Here is a 25,167-nt window from a genome sequence, read left to right on the forward strand (position 1 = left end):
GTCCTGGGCTCATCTTTGGAATTCCTCCAAAGATAATGTGGAAGCTAGGGCAAAGAATGCTGGACGTGGCTGCAATGTGCACTGCAGGCTGGTGTGCTCTGACTCATCATTCATGCCTTACCTGTGACTGGTCAAATGAGGCCATGCATGAGAAACAGGGAATGAGAGCACCTCACAAAATGGGAGATTGTGATTATGCTACGTTAAATTCTTATGTGATTTGTTTTCCAATTATATATAAGCTATTTCTCATTATCATTTCCAGTTCTAAAATTGAGACACATCTTTTTCTGGGAAAAACACATCTTTTTCTGGGAAAGGCTGTTGAAAATTCTTTTCAGTATTATTTGCAAATACTCAGTATCAACTGGGTATCAATATTAAAAACAAAGCAAAAAGTGTACCTCATAAGACCAAACAGAATGAAAATATTACTCTAATTCTGTATACACTGGTACTTATAAGAAGGAAAGTAGATATAAATAACTAATTCAATTTTATTGTACCTTCCTCCCACTTAAAATAATCATCATAGCCCAGGTTACCTTTTGCATAAAGATCTGAAAGCCTGGACAAAGGAGACTTATAGATCTATATTAAGAAAAAAGAAGACTCAGCCTACCGTGGTGATGTAGCGGGAGTGGAATTCTGGAGCATCTTTCAGGAACGTGAGGCCAGGGTGTGTATCCACCACATCCTGAAGAAGATTAAAACCAAAACTAAATTAACAAACGTACCAAAGAGCAAAATAAAAAAACTAACACGCCAACAGAATTTTTCCTTCCTGTAGAATAAGTAGCCAGTTGAGCAAACCTGCTATTTTTAGAATACTGAACAATGCACTTAAATTTAACACTTTATTACGTTCAAATTTTATTACAAGCACACTTATGTGTGCTTTTTGATATGCCAGTATACTTTAATAAAGCACTAATTAAAATTTTAATTTAGCAGGTGCCTGGGTGGCTCAGTTGGTTAAGCATCTGCCTTAGGCTCAGGTCATGATCCCAGGGTCCTGGGATCAAGCCACATTGGGCTCCTGGCTCAGCAGGGAGCCTGCTTCTCCCTCTCCCTGTGCCTCTCCCCCTGCTCATGATCTCTCTCTCTGTATCTCTGTGTATCAAATGAATAAATAAAATATTTTAAAAAATGTTGAAACTCAATTTAGTTAACATATAGTGTATTATTAGTTTCAGGGGTAGAATTTAGTGATTCATCAGTTGCATATAACACCCAGTGCTCATTACATTAAGTGTCCTCCTTAATGCCCGTCACCCAATTACCCCATCCTCCTATCGACCTCCCCTTGAGCAACCCTGTTTGTTTCCTATAGTTAACAGTCTCTTATGGTTTGCCTCCCTGTTTTTATCTTACCTTCCCTTCCCCTATGTTCATCTGTTTTGTTTCTTTTCTTTTCTTTTTTTTTAAAGATTTTATTTATTTATTTGACAGAGAGAGTGAGAGAGCACAAGCAGGGGGAGCAGTAGGAGAGGGAGAAGCAGGCTCTCTGCCATGCAGGGAGCCCGATGTGGGGCTTGATCCCAGGACCCTGGGATCATGACCTGAGCCGAATGCAGACGTTTAACCATCTGAGCCACCCAGGCGCCCCATCTGTTTTGTTTCTTAAATTCCACATGTGAAGGAAATCATATAGTATTTGTCTCTGATTGACTTACTTCACTTAGCATAATACCCTCTAATTCCATCCATGTCATTACAAATAGTAAGATTTCATTCTTTTTGATGGCTGAATAGCATTCCATTGTGTGTGTGTGTATGTATATACATATCACTTCTTCCTTATCTGTCAATGGATATCTGAGCTCTTTCCATATTTTGGCTACAGTGGACGTTGCTGCTGTACATCAGGGTGCATGTACCCCTTTGAATCAGTGTTTTTGTATCCTTTGGATAAATACCTAGTAGTGTAATTGTTGGGTCGTAGGGTAGCTCTATTTTTAACTTTTTAAGGAACCTCCATACTGTTTTCCAGAGTGGCTGCACCAGCTTGCACTCCCACCAACAGTGTAAGAGGGTTCCCCTTTCTCTGCATCCTCACCAACATCTGTTGTTTCCTGAGTTGTTAGTTTTAGCCATTTTGATCAGTATGAGGTGGTATCTCATTGTGGTTTTGATTTGTATTTCTCTGATGAGGAGTGATATTGAGCATTTTTTCATGTGTCTGTTGGCCATTTGTATGTCTTCTTTGGAGAAATGTCTGTTTATGTCTTCTGACCCTTTCTTGACTGGATTTTCTGTTTCTTGGGTATTGTGTTTGGTAAGTTTTTTATAGATTTTGGATACTAGCCCTTTATCTGATAAGTCATTTGCAAATATCTTCTCCCATTCCATAGGTTGCCTTTTGTTGATGCATTTAGTTCTTGTGCCTCATTGGTCTCTCCCAATCTTCAATAGTTACTTAGTCTTGTTATTTCATAATCATGAAATACGCCTTTTTTTTTTTTGAGAGAGAGAGCATGAGTGGGGAGAGGGAGAGAGAGAATCCCAAGCAGGCTTCATGCTCAGCATGGAGCCTGATGAGAGGCTTGATCTCATGGACTTGACATCATGACCTGAGCCGAAATCAAGAGTCAGATAACTTAACCAACTGAGCCCACCTAGGCACGCCTCATGATTTTGACACTCTTAATGAGTTCTAGTCAATTATTCTGTAGACTGTCTCTCAACATGGTTTTGTCTGATGTTTTCTCATGATTAGATTATGATTATACATTTTTGGCAGGTATACCACATAAGTGGTATTGTGTGCTTTACAGTCATATAAGAGTATGTGATGTCAGTATGTCTTATATCTTGTAGAGTTAACTTTGATCACGCTTGGCTGAAATGGCGACTTCTGGGTTCACCACCATATAGTTATTATTTTCCCTTAATAATTAATAAATATTGTGGAGGGGGGATATACTTTGAAACTCTGCAAATTTTTGCCCACAGATTTCAGCATTTTTTAAAAAAGATTTTATTTATTTGAGAGAGAGTGAGAGAGGTAGCACAAGCAGGGGGGAAGGGCAGAGAAAGAGGGAGAAGCAGATGCCCCACTTAGCAGGGAGCCCGATGTGGGGCTCAATCCCAGAACTCTGGGATCATGACCTGAACTGAAGGCAAACGCTTAACTGACTGAGCCACCCAGGCGCCCCTGATTTCAGCAGTCATTTGTGGAACCTGACTGTGATATTTATACTGTGGTGCTTATCTAATAGTGATTTTGTATTTCTCTCATTCTTTCTACATTTAATAACTGGAATTCTTCTGTAAGGAAGAGCTATTCCTCCTCTCCCACATATTTATATGTTCAATTCGTATCAGTACAGACTCATGGGTATTTATTTTATTCTAAGGGTTATAATCTAACACTATCATTATTTATTTTGTTGCTCAAATTGATCTTGCTCTGGCCATTGGAACTCTATCAGGTTGGCCTCTGTGTCCTCTTGACATGCCCTATTCTTTTGTGAGCACTTTTATATTTTCTGGTATCACAAGATGGTATCATCTTATATTTTCATCGTTCCAGCCCTGGAATCTACCTTTTTTTTTTTTCCCCCAAATAGCCCTGGTTCCTTTATTGGAAATGGTATTTAAAAACCATTTAGAAATCTGGGTGCTAGGTGTGCTCATCACCATTAGGGTGTCATTGCTCCTGGACCCTCTTGGCAGGAAGAACTAGGAATACTTGTACGTACAGCAGTCCCCCCTTATCTGCAGGGGATATGTTCTAAGACTCCCAGTGGACGCCTGAAATTGCAAATAGTTCTGAACCCTATATATATATATATATAATGTTTTTTCCTAAACATATGATAAAGTTTAATTTATAAATTAGGCACAGTAAGAGATTAACAGTAACAATATTAAAATAGAGTAATTACAACAATATACTGTAATAAAAGTTATGTGAATGTGATTTCTCTCTCAAAATATTTCGTTGTACTGTACTCACGCTTTTACTTCTTGTGATGATATGAGATGAAAAATGTCTACATGATGAGATGAAGTGAGGTGAACGGAGTAGGCATTGTGAGGTAGCCTTAGGTTACTACTGACCTTCTAATGTTAATTCAGAAGGAGGATCATCTGCTTCTAGACTGCAGTTAACCATGAATAACTGAAACTGCATACACGGGTGGGGGGAACTCCTTTATACTAATCCAAGCATACACATTTTTATTTCTTTCTTTTTCTATATTTATCTGTATATACTAAAAACTATGTAATCATGTAGAGAATGGATTCTAATACTATACACAAGGTTCAGTCTAAACTTCTCCCCTTCCTTTGTAACTTTAACAGAATTGCCAACCTATATCCCATTGAGAAACAAATTTACTAAACAGAGTATAGTATTAGTGTATAGTTCTTTTTGTCTCTGGTCTTACAGTATCCAGTTAAAATAGTACTTTCCAAGGTTACTCAGGTTAGCTCTCTCCTGTTCTTCCTTTATTCTCCTTAATGCAGTTAGAATACAGTTCAGTTCATTTGTTACTGTTTATTATTTTATTCTGAGTTTCTTTCCCACAGGTCCAGGTTGATTTTAATTCATTACTTATTTCTTGGAGGGAGAGTATTTGCACATTATTATGGTTCTAAGAGTCAAAGCTAATGTAGAATTGACATCTTAACAATATCGAGTTCTCCTACCCATAAAGACCTCTCTCTCCATTTATATAAATCTTATTTTAAGTTCTCTCAGCAATGTTTTGCTGTATTTTGTGTGCAGGTCTTGCACATCTTTTAGCAGATTCATCCCTAAGTATTTAATATTTGGGGGTGGTATTATAAATGGTATTTTTAAAATTTCATTTTGAATTGTTTGTTGCTAGTATATAGGAAGAAAATTGATTTTTGTATACTAATCATGTTATCTGTAAACTTGCTAAGCTCACTTATTAAGTACAGCTTTAGCAGCATCTCATGAATTTTGACATGCTGTGTTTTCACTTTCATTCAGTTCAAGATATTTCTTAATTTTCCTTTTGACTTCTTCTCTGACTCATGGGTTATTTAAAAGTGTTATTTAGTTATCAAATATTTGAAAAATTTTCAGAGATCTTTTATTACTTCTAATTTAATTTCATTCAAGTCAAAGGAATACTTTAAGAGCTGAATTTTAAATTTTTATTGAGATTTTCTATGGCCCAGAATATTGTCTATCTTGGTAAATATCCTGTGTACATGTTAAAGGAATGTGTATTCTACTGTTGTTTGGTAAAGTGTAATATAAATGTCAATTATGTCAAGTTGGTTGATAGTGTTGTTCAAGTGTTCTATATCCTTATTGATTTTTTCTCAACTTGTTCATTATTGAGAACAGCACATGGAAATCTACAATTATGACTTGAATGTATCCTTGAAGTTCTATCAGATTTTGCTTCATGCATTTTGAAAGTCTGTTACAAGGTGCACAAACATTTAGAATTGTCATGTTATGGGCGCCTGGGTGGCTCAGTCGGTTAAGTGACTGCCTTCGGCTCAGGTTACGATCCTGGAGTCCCAGGATCGACTCTGGCATCGGGCTCCCTGCTCAGCAGGGAGTCTGCTTCTCCCTCTGACCCTCCCCCGTCTTGTGCTCTCTCTCAAATAAATAAATAAAATCTTTAAAAAAAATTGTCATGTTATTATATTCTTTTTTTTTTTTAAAGATTGATTTATTTGAGAGAGAATGAGAGAGAGAGAGAGCACATGAGAGGGGGGAGGGTCAGAGGGAGAAGCAGACCCCCAGCTGAGCAGGGAGCCCGATGTGGGACTCGATCCCGGGACTCCAGGATCATGACCTGAGCCGAAGGCAGTTGCTCAACCAACTGAGCCACCCAGGCGCCCTATTCTTTTTTTTTTTTTAAGGCTTTATTTATTTGACAGACAGCGAGAGAGAGAACAGAAGCAGGGGGAGTCGGAGAGGGAGAAGCAGGCCTCCCGCCGAGCAGGGAGCCAGATGTGGGACTTGATCCCGGGACTCCAGGATCATGACCTTAGCCGAAGGCAGTCACTTAACCGACTGAGCCACGCAGGCGCCCCATGTTGTTATATTCTTTATGAATTGTTATATTCTTGATGAATTGATCCCTTTATCATTTTTGTTACATTCTTCATGAATTGTTATATTCTTGATGAACTGATCCCTTTATCTTTACCTAGCAATATTATGTGCTTTAAAAACTACTTTGATATTAATATAGCCACCCAGCTTTCTTTTCTTTTTGCAGCAAAAAAACCCATATAACATAAAATTCATCCAACAATTTCTGTGTACAGTACAATACTGTCAACAACTTGCACATTGTTGTACAACCCCTCCCACCCCAATCCCGAATGATCGAAACTCCATACCCAACAAACAACAACTCCCCACACAACCTCCCCCCAGGCTCTGGCAACTACCTCTCTTCTTCCTAGGAGTTTGACTACTTTAGATACTTCATATAAGTGGAATAGTACAGTATCTGTCTTTTTGTGACTGGCTTATTTCACTTAGCATAATGTCCTCAAAGTTTATCCATGTTGTTGCATGTAACAGAATTTCCTTTTGTTTTAAAGGCAGAATAATATTCCATTATATGTATATACCACATTTTCTTTATCTGTCCATCTACTGATGGACATTTAGGTTGCTTTTACTTCTTGGCTATTGTGAATAATGCTCAATGAACATGGGAATGCAAATATCTCTTTGACATTGTTTTCCATTCTTTTGGATATATACCCCACAGTGGTATTGCTGGGTCATATGGTAGCTCTATTTTAAATTTTTTGAGGAACTTCCATACCATTTTCCACAGAAGTTATACCCTTTTACATTCCAACCATCAGTGTGTAAATGTTCCAATTTCTCCACATCCTCAGCAACGCTTTTTTTTTTTTAAACAGTATCCATTCTAACAGGTGTGAGGTGGTATTTCACTGTGATTTGATTTGCATTCCCCTGCTTATTTATTTTTTTTTTACTGATGTTGAACATCTCCTCATATGCTTGTTAGACATTTCATCTTTGGAGAAATGTCTCTTCAAGTCCCTGACCATTTAAAAATCCAGTTATTTTTATTGCTGTTCTTATTGAGTTGTAAGAGTTCTTTATATATTCTAGATATTGACACCTTATCAGGTGTGTTTTTCCATTCTATAGACTGCCTTTTACTACGCTCTTTCCTTTGCTGTCCAGAAGTTTTAAAGTTTGATGTAATCCCATTTGTCTAGTTTTGATTTTGCTGCCTCTGCTTTTTTGGTCGTATCCATTGCCAAATCCAAGGGTCATGAAGGTTTCCCCCTCTGTTTTCTTCTAGGAGTTTTATAGTTTCAGGTCTTTGGATTAGGTCTTTAATCCCTTTTGAGTTCATTTTTGTACGTGGTGTGTACAAAATATCCAATTTCCCCAACACCATTTGTTGAAGAGACCATCCTTTCCCTACTGTATAATCTTGGCACCTATGCTGCAAATCATTGGTGTATATATGCAAGAATCTGTAGCTTTGTAATATATTTGGAAGTTAGGATGTGTGAAGCTTCCAGCTTTCTTCTCCTTTCTCAGGATTGTTTTGGCTATTCCAGGTCCTTTGAAATTCCATATGAATTTTATAATTGTTTTTTATATTTCTGCAAAAAATGCCATTGGTATTTTTAAACTTTATTGGGGAATAAGCAATATACAAAAAATTGTACGTATATAATATATACAGATTGATGAATTTGGACATACGTGTATACCCAAGAAACCATCACCACGATTAAGGTAATAACATATTCACCACCTCCAAGTTTCCTTGTGCCTTTTTTTTTTTTTTTATCTGTTTGTTTGTTTTGGTAAGAATACTTAACATGAGATCTACCCTCTTAACAAATTTTAAGTTGCACAATATAGCACTGTTAACTATATGCACTATGTTGTACAACAGATATCTAGAACTTATTTGTCTTACATAACTAAAACTATATCCACTGAACAACATTTTCATGATTCAACTTATATGAGGTATCCAAAATAGACTCACAGAAGCAGAGAATAGAATGGGGTTGCCAGGGGATGGGAGAAGGGGACCATTTGGATTTTGACAGAACTTGAACTGATCTATATAGACTGTTCTGGGTTGACTGGGCATTTAACAATGTTAAGTCTTTCAATCCATGAACACAATATGTCTTTCCATTTATTTGTAAGAGCTTTCTTTTGATTAGTGTTACCATGCTATATCTTTTTTCTTCTTTTACTTTTAATTTATTTGTGTCTTTATAATTAAAGTACATTTCTTTCAGGCAACATATATTTGGGTCTTGCTTTTTTGTCTAATCTTTGCCTTTTGAGAGTATTCACATCACTTATACTTAATGTGTTATTGATATTGATATGGTTAGGTTTAGGTCTATCATCTTGTTTGTCCCATCCATTCTTTGTTCCCCTTTTTTCTTCCTTTCCTGCCTCCTTTTGAGTTCACTGAGTATTCTTTATAACTTCTATTTTATTTAAACTTTTTTGGCTTTTTAGCTATAACTGTTATTTCAGTGGTTGTGTCAGAGAGTACAGCATACATCTTTAACTTACTACAATCTATTTTCAAGTGGTATTATACCACTTCATAGATAATATGTGAACCATACAATAGTATACTTCCATTTTTCTTCTCCTGGCCTTTATGCTATTGTTGTCAAATTGTACTTAGGCATATGTTATAATCACCACAAAACACTGTTGATAGTTTTGTTTAAATAGTTATCTTCTAAAGAGATCTGAATAATAAAAAATTACATACATTTATCCATTTAGTTACCATTTCTGGAGCTTTTCTTTCCTTTATGTAAATCTGTATTTCCATCTGGCATTATTTTCTTCCTTGACTGAACAACTTTCCCCCCAACCCAAACACATTTCTTGTACTGCATTTCTGCTGGTGATAAATTCTTTCAGCTTTTCTATGTCCAAAAAAATCTTTAATTCACCTTCGTTTTTGAAAGATGTTTTCACTGGGTACGATGCTCTAAGTTGATAGCCTATTTTCTTTGAGTACTTTAAAGATGTTGCTTCAATGTTTCTGACTTGGACTGTTTCCAACATGAAATCTACTGTTATCTTCATCTTTGTTCCACTTTATGAAATGTGACTATTTTCTCTGGCTGCTATTCAAATTTTCTCTTTATTACTGGTTTTGAACCAATTTATTGTGATATGACTTGGTATAGTTTTCTTTGTGTTTCTTGTCCTTGGGCTTATTGATTATCTTGGGTTTGAGCTTATGGTTTTTATCAAATATAGAAAATCTGGGGCTATTATCTCATCAAATAATTTTTCTGTCCCTGTGCAATGCAATTCCAGCACTAACTATCCAGAATTGGTACTGATTTCACAGGTTAGGGGCACGGTCCCTTCACAAGACTTCTCTAACTCCAGAAACCAGCCATTAACTCTGGGGTTCCTACGCCATCCACATTTCTGACCAACTGACTATAAATTTGCGGGTTTCCACCATCCCCTTAGGTTTAACAATTTGCCCGAGTGACCCAGAGAAATGAGGCAAGTGCTACATTATGATTACTATTCTATTATAAAGGCTACAAGTCAGGACCAGCCAAACAAGAGATGCAGAGGGAAAAGTGGGAAGGTCTGAGACACAGAGCTTCTATTTTCAGGGCATGGCACCCTCCCAGCACATCATTGTGCTTCAGTGAGCTTCAGTGTCCAGAGATTTTATTGGGTTTCATTAGGTAGGCATGCTTGATTAAATCATTGTCCATATGACTGAATTCAATTTCCAGGCTCCATCTCCTCCTTGGAGGTCAGGTTGGTAACACCTGGCTGAAAAACCTAACCTCTAATCACATGGTTGGCCTTTTTGGCACAATAAGTCCCCACTCTGAAACCATCCAGGGACCCACCATTACTAACGAGATGACTCATTAATGAGTCATCTCGTTAGTAAAAACTCAGGCATGGTCCCAGGAGCCTGCTGTGAAAAACAAGTATGTTCTTATCATTTGGGAAGTTCTAAGGGTTTAAAAGCTCTGTCCTAGGAACTTGGGACAAAGAGGTGACAAATTCTTTATTTTAAATCCCCCCACCTCTCCCATTTATGTTAGTTTGCTTGAAGTTATGTCCCAAAGCTCATGGATGCTCTTTTCATTTTTCTTCCTTTCTTTGTGTCTCCATTTCTCATTTTGGATAGTTTCTATTCTGTCTTCAAATTCACTAATCATTTCACTTGCAATGTTTAATCTGCTGTTAATCCAATCTGGTGTATTTTGCACCCCAGACACCTTAGTTTTCACCTCTACAAGTTCAATTTGGGTTTTTTAAAATATGTATCTTCCATGTCTTAACTTTTTGGGTAGACAGAATTCAGTTATGAAGGTTGTTTTAATGTACTTGTCTAATTCTAACATCTGGATCAGTTTCAACTGATTTTTTTTTCCGTATTATCTGTTGTATTTTTCTGCTTCTTTGCATGCCTGATGACATCAACGATTACAAATTTCACCTGGTTGAATGCTGGATATTTTTATGTTCTTATAAATATTCTCAAACTTTGTTCTGGAATGCTGTTAAGTTACTTTAAAACTCTTTTATCCTTGTAGGTCTTGCTTTCTAAATTGGTTAGGCAGGACCTAGAAATGCTTAATTTAGGGTTAATTATTCTCCATTACTGAAGCAAGACTCCCAAGAGTACTCTACCCAAAGTCCTGAAGTTTTCCAGTCTGGCTGGTAAGGACAAATACCATCCCTGGGCCTGTGTGACTGATAGGTACTGTACTGCTCCCTAATTATGGATAGCACTTTCTTTAGCTTTGGTTACTTTCCCCACATACATCTGTTGATCAGTATTCTGCTGAATACTCATGGAGGAGTTCTAAAGATGTCTGGAGCTTTCTCGCTGGTACTCTGTCCCAAGTATTCTAGCCACCTTGGTCATCTAGCTCTTCACCTCTGCCTCCTAAAATCAGGGAGTCTGATGGACTCTGCCTGGAGTCCCCATTCCCACACTGTGGCTTGGGAACTCTCTCAAGGCAGTAACCTGAGACAATCATAAGGCTGACCTTGTTTGCTTTCTGTCTCTCAGCAATCACTATCTTTTGTTGCCAGATATCCAGCATCTTGAAAACCACTGTTTTGTATTTCTTGCCTCATTTTTTTTTTAATTGAAGTATAGCTGACATACACTATTATATTAGTTTCAGGTGCACAGCAGTGATTCAACATTTATATACATTACAAATGACCACAGTAAGTCTAGTTACCATCTGCCACCATACAAAGTTATTAAGACATTATTGACTATATTCCCTATGCTGTACTTTACATCCCTGTGACTTAACTTATTTTGTAACTGGAAGTCTGTACGTCTTAATCCCGTTCACCTATTTTGCCAATCTCTCCAACCACCTGCCCTCTGGCAACCACCAGTTTGTTCACTATATTTGAGTATGTTTGTTTTGTTTTTTAGATTCCACATATAAGTCAAATCATTTTCTTTGACATTTCACTCTCTAGGTCCATCTGTGTTGTTGTAAATGGCAAGATTCCATTCCTTTTTATGGCTGAGTAATATTCAATTGTTCATATATACCATATTTTGTTTACTCACTCATCTATTGATGGACACTAGGTTGCTTCCATATGTTGGCTATTGTAAATAATGCTGCAGTGAACATAGGAATGCATATATCTTTTTGAATTAGAGTTTTCATTTTCTTTGGAAAAATACCCAGAAGTGGAATCACTGGATCGTATGGTATTTCTATTTTTAATTTTTTAAGGAAACTCCATATTGTTTTCCATGATGGCTGCACTAATTTACATTTGCTAATTTACCACCAATAGTGCCCAGGGTTCTGTTTTCTTCATATCCTTGTCAATTTCTCCAATCCTTGTTATTTCTTATCTTTTTGATACTAGCCATTCTGGCAGGTGTGAGGTGGTATCTCATTATGGTTTTGATTTGCATTTTCCTAATTAATGATGTTGAGCATCTTTTCATATGTCTGTTGGCCATCTGTATGTATTTTTTGGAAAAGTGTCTTTTCAGGTCCTCTGCCCATTTTTTAAAAAAAGATCTTATTTATTTATTTGAGAGAGAGAGAGCAGGCATGAGAGAGAGAGAACATGAATGGGGTGAGGGGCATAGGGAGAAGCAGACTCCCCACTGAGCAGGGAGCCTGATGTGGGGCTCAATCCCAGGACTCTGGGATCATGACCTGAGCCAAAGGCAGATGCTTAACCAACTGAGCCACCCCGGCACCCCCCATTTTTTTTTTTATTAATTTATTTGATAGAGAGAGTGAGAGAACATAAGCAGGGGAGCGGCAGAGGGAGAGGGAGAAGTAGGCTCCCTGTGGAGCAGGGAACCCAATGTGGGACTCGATCCCAGGACCCTGAGATCATGACCTGAGCCAAAGGCAGCTGCTTAACTGACTGAGCCACCCAAGTGCCCACCCCCCCTTTTTTTAAATGGGTGTTGAGTTGTAGGAGTTCTTTATATATTTTGAATATTAACCTTCTATTGGACATATCATTTGCAAATATCTTCTCCCATTCAGTAGGTCGCCTTTTCATTTTGTTGATGGTTTCCTTCACAGTGTAAATCTTTTTACTTTGATGTAGTCCCAACTATTTTTGCATTTGTTGCCCTTGCTTGAGGAGACAGATCCAAAAAAATATTGCTAAGATTTATGTCTAAGAGTTTACTGCTTATGTTTTCTTTTAGGAGTTTTATAGTCTCATGACTTACATTTAGGTTTTTAATCCATTTGGGGTTTATTTTTGTATATGGTATAAGATAGTCTAATTTCATTCTTTTCAATGTAGCAAAACTTCTTATTTTCACTGGTTTTCTTTTATTTTTTGATCTCTTTTTCATTTATTTCCACTCTTATCTTTATTATTTCCTTCCTTCTACTAACTTTGTTTTTTTGTTCTTTTTCTAGTTTCTTTAGGTGTAAGGTTAGAATGTTCATTTGAAATTTTTCTTGTTTCTTAGGACAGGCCTATATCATAAACTTCCATCTTAGAACTGCTTTTGCCGTGTCCAACAGATTTCTGAATGTTGTGTTTCCATTTTCATTTGTCTCAAGGTATTTTTAAATTTCCTCTTTGATTTCCTCACTGACTCGTTGTTTAGTAGCATGTTGCTTAGCCTTCATGTGTTTGTTTTTTAAGTCTGTATGTGTCTTTAGATCTGAAGTGAGTCTCTTGTGGGCTGCATATAGATGGGTCTTATAATTTTTTCTTGTAATTGATTTCTAGTTTCATACCATTGTGGTTGGAAAAAATGCTTGATATGATTTCAATTTTCCTAAATTTACTGAGACTCGTTTTGTGGCCTAATGTGATCTATCCTGAAGAATGTTCCATGTGCACTTGAATAGAATGTGTATTCTGTTTTTTGATGGAATGTTCTGTGTATATCTGTTAAGTCCATCTGGTCTCATGTGTTGCTTAAGGTCACTGCTTACTTACTGATTTTCTGTCTGGATGATCTATCCATTGATGTAAGTGGGGTGTTAAAATCCCCTACTATTTTTAAGAGAAACTAGAGCAAGAAAGGAAGATGGCAGTGGAGTAGGAGGATCCTAGGCTTGTCTCATCCCACGAACACAACTAGATAACTACTAAATCATCCTAAATACCCCAGAAAGTGACCTGAAGATTGGCAGAACAAACTCCACAACTAAAGGGAGAGATGAGGCAACATCGAAGATGGTAGGAAGTGCAGAGACATGGTTTAGGGGAGAAGCAGACTGCAGGTACCGCAGAGGGGAGGGAGCCGTGGTTGCAGAGAAGGGTGAGAGAGAGAGGAGCACACCGGAGAATGCACAAGGAGAATGTTTCCTCAAAGCCATTGTTTTGGAAGATGAGAGGGGCTAAATTCTGTGAGTTCTTATAAGAGTGGGACTAAAACCCTGGAGTTTTAAAGGCCAGAGGGCTTGGCTAGGATAGAAGCCAATAGAGAATGTGCTGCTCCTGGAGAGAAAGCAGACAACCTGCGAGTAGACAGCATGGAAACAGTGATCTGAAGAACACCTGGGCCACACATTGGGGAGATTATTCACTCTTCTCGGAGCATGTACTTGAGAGGCAGCATTCATGGAGACACCTCTTCAGGAACAAAGGAGCTGGCTGGCACCATTTTCCTCCCCTGCCCCTCAGCATAACACAGAGTCACCTGTGGGAAGCAGGAAAGTGCTAATACTGGCTGCCTAATTTGCTTACACTAAACCCCACTCCCCTTTGCTCTGGTGGGACTGCCCCCTCGGTCAACTTGCCTCAGTCCAGCACAGTGAGCCCCTCCCCCAGGAGACAGTACAAACCGCTGCCCAAACCATATCTCCTGACCAGAGAGTTCTACAGAGCCTCAGTTCTGGTGGAATTGGTGTCAGGTCTCATTGCAAAAGCAGACCAGAGCACACCTAGTTAAAACTCACCACATTCAGGCCCGGGACCAAACACTGCCCACAGCAGGCAAGGAGAGCCTCTGCAGGCAACTGACCTGAAGGACAGAGCAGCCAGAACACAACAGCAGAGCACACGCAGCACATACTGGAGGCACTCCCTGAAGCACCAGGCCTTGGACACTACATGACCTCTTCTTCATAAGGCCATTATTTTCAGGAGCAAGAGACGTAACTGGCATCTGACTGTTGATCTTAGCTCCGGTCTTGATCTCAGGGTCGTGAGTTCAAGCCCCATGTGGAGCCCACTTAAAAGAAAATCTTAAAAGCAGTAACACAAAATAAGTCATTAACTTACCAGGGAAAACCCATAAGTTCACTGGAGATTTCTCAACAGAAACCTGGCAAGCCAGAAGGGAGTGTCAAGATATACTCAAGGTGCTGAATGGGAAAAATCTGCATCCAAGAATATTCAGCAAGGCTACCATTCAGCAAGGCTACCATTCCAGATAGATGGAGAGATAGAGTCTCCCAGACAAACAAAAAGTAAAGGAGTTTGTGACCACTAAACCAGCTCTGCAAGAAATATTAGAGGGGACTCTGAGTGGGGAAGAAAGGCCAAAAGTGACAAAGACTAGAAAGGAACAGAGAAAACCTCCAGAAACACTGACTGTACAGGAAATACAATGGCACTAAATTCTTACCTATCAATAATTACTCTGAATGTAAATGGACTAAATGCTCCAATCAAAAGACACAGGGTGTTAGAATGGATAAAAAAACAAGACCCATCTATATGCTGCCTACAAAAGACTCATTTTAGACTAAAACACCTCCAGATTGAAAGTGAGGGGATGGAGAAACATTTATCATGCAAACGGACATCAAAAGAAAGCCAGAGTAGCCATATTTATATCAAACTAGATTTTAAACCGAAGGCTGTAACAAGAGATAAAGAAGGGCACTACACATAATAAAGGGGTCTACTGAACAAGAAGGTCTAACAAATGTAAATGTTTATGCCCCCAACATGGGAGCACTCAAATATATAAGACAATTAATAACAAACATAAAAGGAACTCATTCATAATAATCAATAATAGTAGGGGACTTTAACACCCCACTTACGTCAATGGACAGATCATCTAAGCAGAAAATCAACAAAGAAACAATGGCTTTGAATGACACACTGGACCAGATGGACTTAACAGATATATTCAGAACATTCCATCCTAAAGCAGCAGAATAAACATTCTTTTCAAGGGCAAATGGGACATTCTCCAGAACAATTACATAACAGGTTACAAATCAAGTGTCAACAAGGACAAAAAGATTGAGATCATACCATGTATATTTTCCAATCACAATGCTATGAAACTTGAAGTTAATCACAAGAAAAAATTTGGAAAGACCGCAAATACATGGAGGTTAAAGAACATCTTACTAAAGAATGAATGGGTCAACCAGAAAATTAAAGAAGAAATAAAAAAATACATGGAAACAAATGAAAATGAAAACATGAAGATCCAAAACCTCTGGGATGCAGCAAAAGGAGTAGTAAGAGGGAAGTATATAGCAATACAGGCCTACCTCAAAAAGCAAGAAAAATCTCAAATACACAACCTAACCTTACACCTAAAGGAGCTAGGGAAACAATAAATGAAGCCTAAAGTCAGCAGAAGAAGGGAAAAATAAAGATTACAGCAGAAATGAATGATACAGAAACAAACAAACAAAAAAGCCCACTAGAATAGATCAGTGAAACCAGGAGCTGGTTCTTTGAAAAAGTTGATAAAGTTGATAATCCCCTATCCAGACTTATCAAAAAGAAGAGGAAGGACCAAAATAAATAAAATCACCCGTGAAAGAGGAGAAATAACAATCAACACTACAGAAATATAATTATAACTGTATGCCAACATATTGGGCAATCTGGCAGAAACAGACCATACAAAGTTAATAATACCTATTCTTCTCAAACTATTAAAAAAAATAGAAATGGAAGGAAAACTTCCAAACTCATTCTACAAGGTCAGCATTACCCCGATTCCAAAACCAGGCAAATACCCCACTAAAAAAGAGAACAATATCCCTGATGAATATGGATGCAAAAATTCTCAACTAAATACTAGCAAATCAAATCCCACAGTACATTAAAAGTAATCATTCACCACGATCAAGTGGCATTTATTCCTGGGTTGCAAGGGTGATTCAATATTTGCAAATCAATCAACGTGATAGACCACATTAATAAAAGAAAGGACAAGAACCATATGATCCTCTCAATAAATGCAGAAAAGCATTTGACAAAGTACAGCATCCATTCTTGATAAAAAACCTCAACGAAGTAGGGGTAGAGGGAACATACCTCAACATAATAAAGGCCACATATGAAAAACCCACAGCTAGTGTCATCTTCAATGGGGAAAAACTGAGAGCTTTTCCTCTAGAGTCAGGAATAAGAAAGGGATGTCTACCCTCATCACTGTTATTTTAACACAGTACTAGAAGTCCTAGCCACAGCAATCAGACAACAAAAAGAAATAAAAGGCATCCAAATTGGCAAGGAAGAAGTCAAACTTTCACTATTTTCAGATGACATGATACTCTATGTGGAAAACCCAAAAGACTCCACCAAAAAATTGCTAGAATGGATACATGAATTCAGTAAAGCTGCAGGATACAAAATCAACACACAGAAATCTGCTGCATTTTTATATATTGTCAGAGAAATCAAGAAATCAATCCCATTTATAATTGCACCAAAAACCGTAAGATACTTAGGAATAAACCTAACTAAAGAGGTGAAAGATCTGTACCCTGAAAACTAAAACATTGATGAAAGAAATTGAAGAGGACACAAAGAAATGGAAAGATACTCCATGCTCATGGATTGCAAGAACAAATATTGTTCAAATGTCTACACTACCCAAAGCAATCTACACATTTAATGCAATCTGTATCAAAATACCACCAGCATTTTTCACAGGGCTAGAAACAAACAATCCTAAAATTTGTATGGAACCACAAAAGACTCCAAATAGCCAAAGCAATCTAACAAGAAAAGCAAAGCTGGAGGCATCACAATTTCAGACTTCAAATCATATTAACAAAGCATAGTATGGTACTGGCACAAAAACAGGCACATAGATCAGTGGAAGAGAACAGAAAATCCAGAAATAAACCCACAACTGTATGGTCAATTAATCTTCGACAAAGCAGGAAAGAATATCCAATGGAAAAAAGACAGTCTCTTCAACAAATGGTGTTGGGAAAACTGGACAGCAACATGCAGAAGAATGAAACTGGACCACTTTCTTACACCATACACATACATAAATTCAAAATGGATGAAAGACCTAAATGTGAGACAGGAAACCATCAAAGTACTAGAGAAGAACACAGGCAGTAACCTCTGTGACATCAGCTGTAGCAACTTCTTACTACATCTTACTACATCCATCTCCTGAGGCAAGGGAAACAAAAGCAAAAATGAACTATTGGGTCTTCATAAAGATTAAAAGCTTCTACACAGTGGGGGAAACAATAAACAAAACTAAAAGGCAACCTATGGAATGGGAGAAGATATTTGCAAATGACGTTATCTGCTAAAGGGTTAGTATCCAAAATATATAAGGCACTTACAAAACTCAACACCCCAAAAAAACAAATAACCCAATTAAAAAATGGGCAGGAGACATGAACAACATTTTTCCAAAGAAGACCAAACAGATGGCCAACAGACACATGAAAAGATGCTCAACATCACTTATCATCAAGGAAATACAAATCCAAACTACAGGGAGATATCACTTCACACTTGTCAGAATGGATAAAATTAACAACACAAGAAACAACAGGTATTGGAGAAGATGTGGAGAAAGGGGAACCCTCTTGCTCTGTTGATGGGAATGCAAATTGGTGCAGGCACTCTGGAAAATAATATGGAGGTTCCTCAAAAAGTTAAGAATAGAGCTACCCTACGGCCCTGCAATTGTATTACTAAGTATTTACCTAGGGGTACAAAAACAGTAATTCAAAGGGATACATGCACCCTAATGTTTATAGCAGAATTACCTACAATAGCTAAATTATGGAAACAGCCAAGTGTCCATCGACTGATGAATGGATAAAGAAAATGTGGTGTATATATACAATGGAATATTACTCAGCCACAGAAAGAATGAAATCTTTCCATTTGCAATGACATGGATGGAGCTAGATTGTATTATGCTAAGTGAAATAAGTGAGTCAGAGAAAGACAAATACCATATGATTTCACTCATATGCAGAATTTAAGAAACAAAACAAACGAGCAAAGGAAAAAAAAAGAGGCAAACAAGAAACAGACTCTTTAAAAAAAAAAAAAAGATTTTATTTATTTATTTGAGAGAGAGAGAGCACAAGTGGGGGGAGAAGTAGAGGGAGAGGGAGAAGCAGACTCCCCGCTAAGCAGGGAGCCCGAAAGGGGACTTGATCTGGGGACTCCAGAATCATGACCTGAGCCAAGGCAGACACTTAACCAACTGAGCCACCCAGGTGCCCCAGGAAACAGACTCTTAACTGTACAGAACAAACTGATGGTTACCAGAGGGGAGCTGGTTGGGTGAAATAGGTGATGGGGATTAAGGAGTATACTTGCTGTGATGAGCACAGGGTGTTGTATGGAAGTGTTGAATCACTATATTTTACACCTGAATATCATATTATACTGTATGTTAACTAATGGGAATTTATTTTTTAAATTTTAAAAAAAATATTTTATTTATTTATTTGACAGAGAGAGACACAGCCAGAGAGGGAACACAAGCAGGGGGAGTGGGAGAGGGAGAAGCAGGCTTCCTGCTAAGCAGGGAACCCGGCGCATGGCTTAATCCCAGGACCCTGGGATCATGACCTGCGCCAAAGGCAGACGCTTAACAACTGAGCCACCCAGGCGCCCCAACTAACGGGAATTTAAATAAAAGCTTAAAATAATAAACCCCCCTATTTTTATATTACTGTCAATTCTTCCCTCTATGTCTGTTAATATTTGCTTCATCTATTTATATATTATCCTATGTTAGGTGCACAGATATTTATAGTTGTTATATTCTTATTGGATTGATCCCTTTATCACGATGTAATGCCCTTTTTTTTTTTTTTTTTTAAGAGAAAGAGCATGTATGTGTGTGGTGGAGGGGGGACAGAGGGAGAGAGAGAATCTTAAGCAGATCTGACACTCAGTGCAGAGCCTGACATGGGGCTCTACCTCATGACCCTGGGATCATGACCTGGGCCAAAGTCAAGAGTCGGATGCTTAACCAACTGAGTCACCCAGGTGCCCCACAGTCTTTGTTTTAAAGTCTGTTTTGTCTGATGGTAAGTATGCTACTTCAGCTTTTTTTTTTTCCTCCAGCTTTTTGTTTCTATTTGCTTGGGATATCTTTTTCTATCCCTTCACTTACAAGTCAATCTCTTGTAGGCAGCATATAAGTAGGTCTTGCTTTTTTATCCATTCAGTTACCCCATGTCTTCTGATTGGAGCATTTAGTCCATTTACATTTAAAGTAAGTATTGACAGGTATGTACTTCTGCCTTTTTTTTTTTTTAAAGATTTTATTTATTTATTTGACAGAGAGAGAGAGAGTGTACAAGCAGGGGGAGTGGCAGGCAGAGGGAGAGGAAGAAGCAGGCTCTCTGCTGAGGAGGGAGCCCGATGCGGGGCTCTATCCCAGGACTCTGGGATCATGACCCGAGCTGAAAGCAGACGCTTAACCGACTGAGCCACCCTGGCATCCCTACTTACTGCCATTCTGTTAACTGTTTTCTGTTTTTTTTTTTTTTGTAATTCTTTGTTCCTTTCTTCTTGTCTTGCTGTGTTCCCTTGTGATTGGATGACTTTCAAGTTTATGGTCACTTAAGTCCTAATACATTCTAAAAGCACTACATTATTAATCTACCCCCCACCCATGTTTTAAATGCATTTGATGTTTTATTTTATAACTTTTTATTTTGTGTATCCCTTAACTAATTATTGTATATGTAGTTGATTTTACTACTTGTCTTTTAACCTTCATACTAGCTTTACAAGTGGTTGAGCCACTACCTTTACTGTATGTTCGCTTTTACCAGTCAGATTTTTTTTCTTTCATAATTTTTTTCTACTTATGGCCTCCCCCCCCGCCCACACACACACTTAAAGAGGTCCTTTGAACAATTCTTATAAGGCTGGTTTAGTGGTGATTAACTTCTTTAACTTTTACTTGTCCAGGAAACTTTATCTCCCCTTCAATTCTGAAATATCCTTGCTAGGTAAAGTACTCTTGGTTGTGTGTTTTGTTTTTTTTTTTCCTTGTAGCACTTCAAATATATCATGCCACTCCCTTCTGGCCTGCAAAGTTTTTGCTGAAAAAGCAGCTCATAGTCTTATGGGTGTTCCCTTGTAGGTAACTAGTAGCTTTTCCCTTGCTGCTTTTAAGATTCTCTTTACCTCTAATTTTTGACGTTTTAATTATGATGTGACTTGTGTGGACCTCTTTGGGGCTCTCTGTGGTTCCTGGACCCAGATGTCTGTTTTCTTCCCCAGGCTAAAGAAGTTTTCAGTTATTATTATTATTTATTTTTTTTTAAAGGTTTTATTTATTTATTTGACAGAGAAAGAGAGACAGCTAGAGAGGGAACACAAGCAGGGGGAGTGGGAGAGGGAGAAGCAGGCTCCTGGCTAAGCAGGAAGCCCAATGCGGGGCTCGATCCCAGGACCTGGGATCATGACCTGAGCCAAAGGCAGATACCTAACGACTGAGCCACCCAGGTGCCCTTCAGTTATTATTTCTTCAAGGATGTTTTCTGCTACTTTCTCTTTCTTCTCCTTCTACGACCCCTCTAATGCAAATGTTGGTATGCCTGATGTTATCTAAGAGGTCCCTTAAACTATCCTCATTTTAAAATTTTTCATTCTGCTGTTCAGCTTGAATGATTTCTACTACCCTGTTCTGTAGATCACTGATCTATTCTTCTGCATCCTCTAACTGCTATTGATTCCCTCTAGTGTATTTTTCATTTCAGTTATTGTTCTTCAGCCGATTGGTTCTTTTTAACATTTTCTATCTCTTGTTGAAGTTTTCACTGTGTTCATTCATTCTTCTCTATAGTTCAATGAACATTTTTAGGACCATTACTTTGAACTCCCTATTAGGTATATTATTTTAGTTCTTTTTCTGAGGTTTAGTTCTTTTTCTGAGGTTGTTTTCTGTCTCGTTCTTTCATTCCTATCTTCTCATTTTGTCTGACTCTATTTGTTTCTATGTTTTAGGTGAATCGGCTACATCTGGTCATGAAGCAGTGGCCTTATGTAGAAAGCATCCTGTGGGGCCCAGAAGCAAAATCTACCCTAATCACCAGAACCAGGGTCTCCAGGGATGACTGTATGTAGGCTGCATGTTCCCTCCTTTTGTGGCTGGGCCACAACTGCTGTGGGTAGGGCTGCCCCTGACCCTCTGGGTAGGAGTAGTTTTTGGAGGGTGTGGGTCCAGGCTAAGGCTACTCACTAGGTGTGGTGTAGTGGAAACTGCTTTGGAGGTGGGTACCAGTCCTAGCCCAGCATCCCTGCTGGGTGTGGCACAGTGGCAGCCACTTTGGAGGGGGCCTGCTGGGGCAGGTTTGCAAGGGAACACCAGAATGGGGTGAGTGGTGCTACCAAGGCAGATTCGGAGAGTGTCAGAACTGGCATCCACCCACACTGGGCCAGCTAGGCAGGAGGGCAAGAAAAATGGAGCCTGCCAGTGCTTCCATTCCTGGAGAAAGTTCCTACTTTCTTATTGGTCCAACGTCATGTCCCTTGGGCATTCAGAGAAGAACTGAAGTTAAATGGACTTTCTTTTCTTATTCTCCATCAGTTGTTTGTAATCATGCCATATTTCAGTTTGCTTCAAGCTTAGATCATGACTGTCTTACACAGTTTTTTTTTTTTTTCGATTTTCTTGGAGTTTTGAATTGCTTTTTAAAAACTTGTTCATATAGAATGCTGTGCTACAAGCATACTCTCCAGTTTCCTTGTTCTCAAATATAATAGTACTGCATGGAATAGCTCCAGCCCTCCCTATTCCCCTTTATGGAGAACTTCTTCCCAGAGAAATCCCATCACCTTTTCTATTCTGGACTGGCTGTTCTTCAGTTGCCATCTAAGGTCTTCCCTTCACTGATTCTCTGGATTGAATCCACTGTTTCATGGATCTCATGTATTCCTCTTTCTTGGTTTACTTAATTTTTTTTGAAGATTTATTTATTTTAGAGAGAGAGAAAGAGCAAGAGAGAGAGCAGGTGCACGTGCACGTGTGTGTGGGGGGAAGGGGCAGAGGGAGACAGGAGAGAGAATCCCAAGTGGACTCCGCGCTGAGCGTCTAATCTGATTTGGGGCTCGATCGCACAACCCTGAGATCATGACCTGAGTCTAAAGATTTTATTTATTTATTTATTTGAGAGAGAGAGAGAATGAGAAAGAGAGCACATGAGCGGGGAGAGTCAGAGGGAGAAGCAGACTCCCTGCTGAGCAGGGAGCCCGATGCGGGACTCAATCCAGGGACTCCAGGATCATGACCTGAGCCGAAGGCAGTCGCTTAACCAACTGAGCCACCCAGGCGCCCTGACCTGAGTCTAAACCAAGAGTCAGGCACTTAACCTACTGTGCCACCCAGGTGCCCCTTGGTTTACTTAATTTGATACAGTATCTATTCAAGTAACTCTCTAGAAAATAGGGAGAAACTTTCTTTTATTTATTTATTTATTTTTAAGATTTTATTTATTTATTTGACAGAGAGAGACACAGCGAGAGAGGGAACACAAGCAGGGGGAGCAGGAGAGGGAGAAGCAGGCTCCCCACTGAGCAGGGAGCCCGATGCGGGACTAGATCCCAGGACCCTGGGATCATGACCTGAGCCGAAGGCAGACGCTTAATGACTGAGCCACCCAGGCGCCCCAACTTTCTGAGTTTTTAAATGTCTTTATTCTAATCTCATATCTGACTGATAGCTTGGCAGGATATTGGAAATCTGATTTCAAATCCATTTCCCTAGAATTACTAATGAGAGTCTAATACCACCCCAATTTTTGTTCTTATTAAAGGGACCTGGTTTTTTTAAAAAACAAAAAAGGGACCTGGTTTTTCTCTCTGGATGCTTTTAGTGTCTTATTTTCATCTGCGTTTTTCTAAAATTTTGAGATGATATGTTTATGTATGTTTCTTTGTTTTACTCATTGTACTTGGTTTTTTCAATCAAAAGACTTGTATTTTGTATTATTTCTTTAATTCTGTGGGCAGGAATGGAGGGAGCATGAGAGGCTGCTGTGGGAGTGTCAAATTCGATTTTTTTAAAGTTTTTATTTACTTATTTATTTGAGAGAGAGAGAGAGAACATGAGCAGGGGCAGGGGAGAGGGAGAAGCAGACTCCCTGCTGAGCAGGGAGCCCGATGCGAGGCTTGATCCCAGGACCCCGAGATCATGACCTGAGCTGAAGGCAGATGCTTAACCGACTAAGCCACCCAGGCGCCCCTCAAATTATATTTTTTATTATATGCTGGTTACACAAGCATGTTCCCAAGGAGGGAAACAGGGATCCTTAGGAATCCTACCAGGTTCTAGTTCTTTGTACGCATCTTATCATCCCAGTCCCTTGAATTCTCTCCATTCTGCATTATTTCTGTGATGATTTCCTTCTCTCTCTTCTTTCCCTTCTTTCTTCTCCAGAATCCAGTTAGTTGTTGAAATTCTTGAATTAGTCCTCTATGTCTCCCCCTTCCCTCCTTCTCCCTCTCTCTGGCTTTCTTTCCCTTCCTGTGAGATATCCTAAACATTAGTTTCCAGGCCTTATGATGAAATTTTAAATTTTGGTACTTACATTAAAAAAATTTTTTTTTTAAGTAGGCTCCATGCTGGGTGTGGAGCCCAATGTGGGGCTTAAACTCACAACCCTGAGATCAAGAGTAGGATGCTTAACCAACTGAGCCACGCAGGACTCCCCCACATTTTAAAATTGTAACAGCTCTTTCTGGTATTAGCTTTCTGTTTTCATAATATTCTAGTCTTATTTTATATACTCTATCTGAATATAGTAATTATTGTTTACAAAGACTTAATTTTTTAGAACAGTTTTAAAGAAAAATTGGTAAGACAGTATAAAGTTCCCATATACTCTGCATTACATTAGCATTTGTTATAGTTAATAAATCCATATTGATACATTATTATTACTATTATGAGAGACCATACTTTATTTACTTAGTTTCTGCCTAATATCTTTTTTCTGTTCCAGGATCTCATATTCCATTTAGCTGTCACATCTCCTTAGGCTCCTTTTGGCTGTAACAATTTTGCAAACTTTCCTTGTTTCTGATGACCTTGATAGTTCTGAGGACTACCGGCCAGCTATATCTAGGATGTTTCTCTATTGGAATTCGTCTTAGCATGCTTTATTGTTTGGTATTTTGTTTACGCTTGAGAGTAAATGCTAGGATGCACTTTACTTTTGGGAACCAAATAGGGAGTCAACTGTTCCATTGTTCTATATAACAACCTTCCATGAATCCTCATTTCTAATACTTCCCATTAGAACCGCCAACCCTGAGTTTACAGCTGCTCTGGGATCCTGCTGAGAGAATAGAGAAGAGTAGCTCATTTCTCTACTGTAGCCCATAAATAGCTCCTCATTCTGGGCTGTGGTTTCCTTAGCCTGCTTCTACTTTCTATTTTTAAGAAATTGGAAATCACTTGACATTAATTTTTTTCCATTCTTTTCTCCCATTCCATT

At 38.6% G+C, this 25,167-nt stretch overlaps 1 protein-coding gene across 8 annotated transcripts in view; it reads right to left on the reverse strand.

The window, feature by feature from the left end:
• Positions 1–25,167, reverse strand: part of PPP2R3A (protein phosphatase 2 regulatory subunit B''alpha) — a 215,807-nt gene that overhangs the window by 82,464 nt on the left and 108,176 nt on the right. For all 8 annotated transcript variants that reach the window (XM_032408648.1, XM_032408642.1, XM_032408649.1 and 5 more), the window contains one exon: positions 623–697. In XM_032408648.1, coding sequence (XP_032264539.1) covers positions 623–697 — 75 coding nt within the window. The remainder of the gene's footprint in view (positions 1–622; positions 698–25,167) is intronic.

Source organism: Phoca vitulina, unplaced genomic scaffold, assembly GCF_004348235.1.
Source record: "Phoca vitulina isolate PV1807 unplaced genomic scaffold, GSC_HSeal_1.0 scaffold10, whole genome shotgun sequence".
Lineage (NCBI taxonomy): Eukaryota > Metazoa > Chordata > Mammalia > Carnivora > Phocidae > Phoca > Phoca vitulina.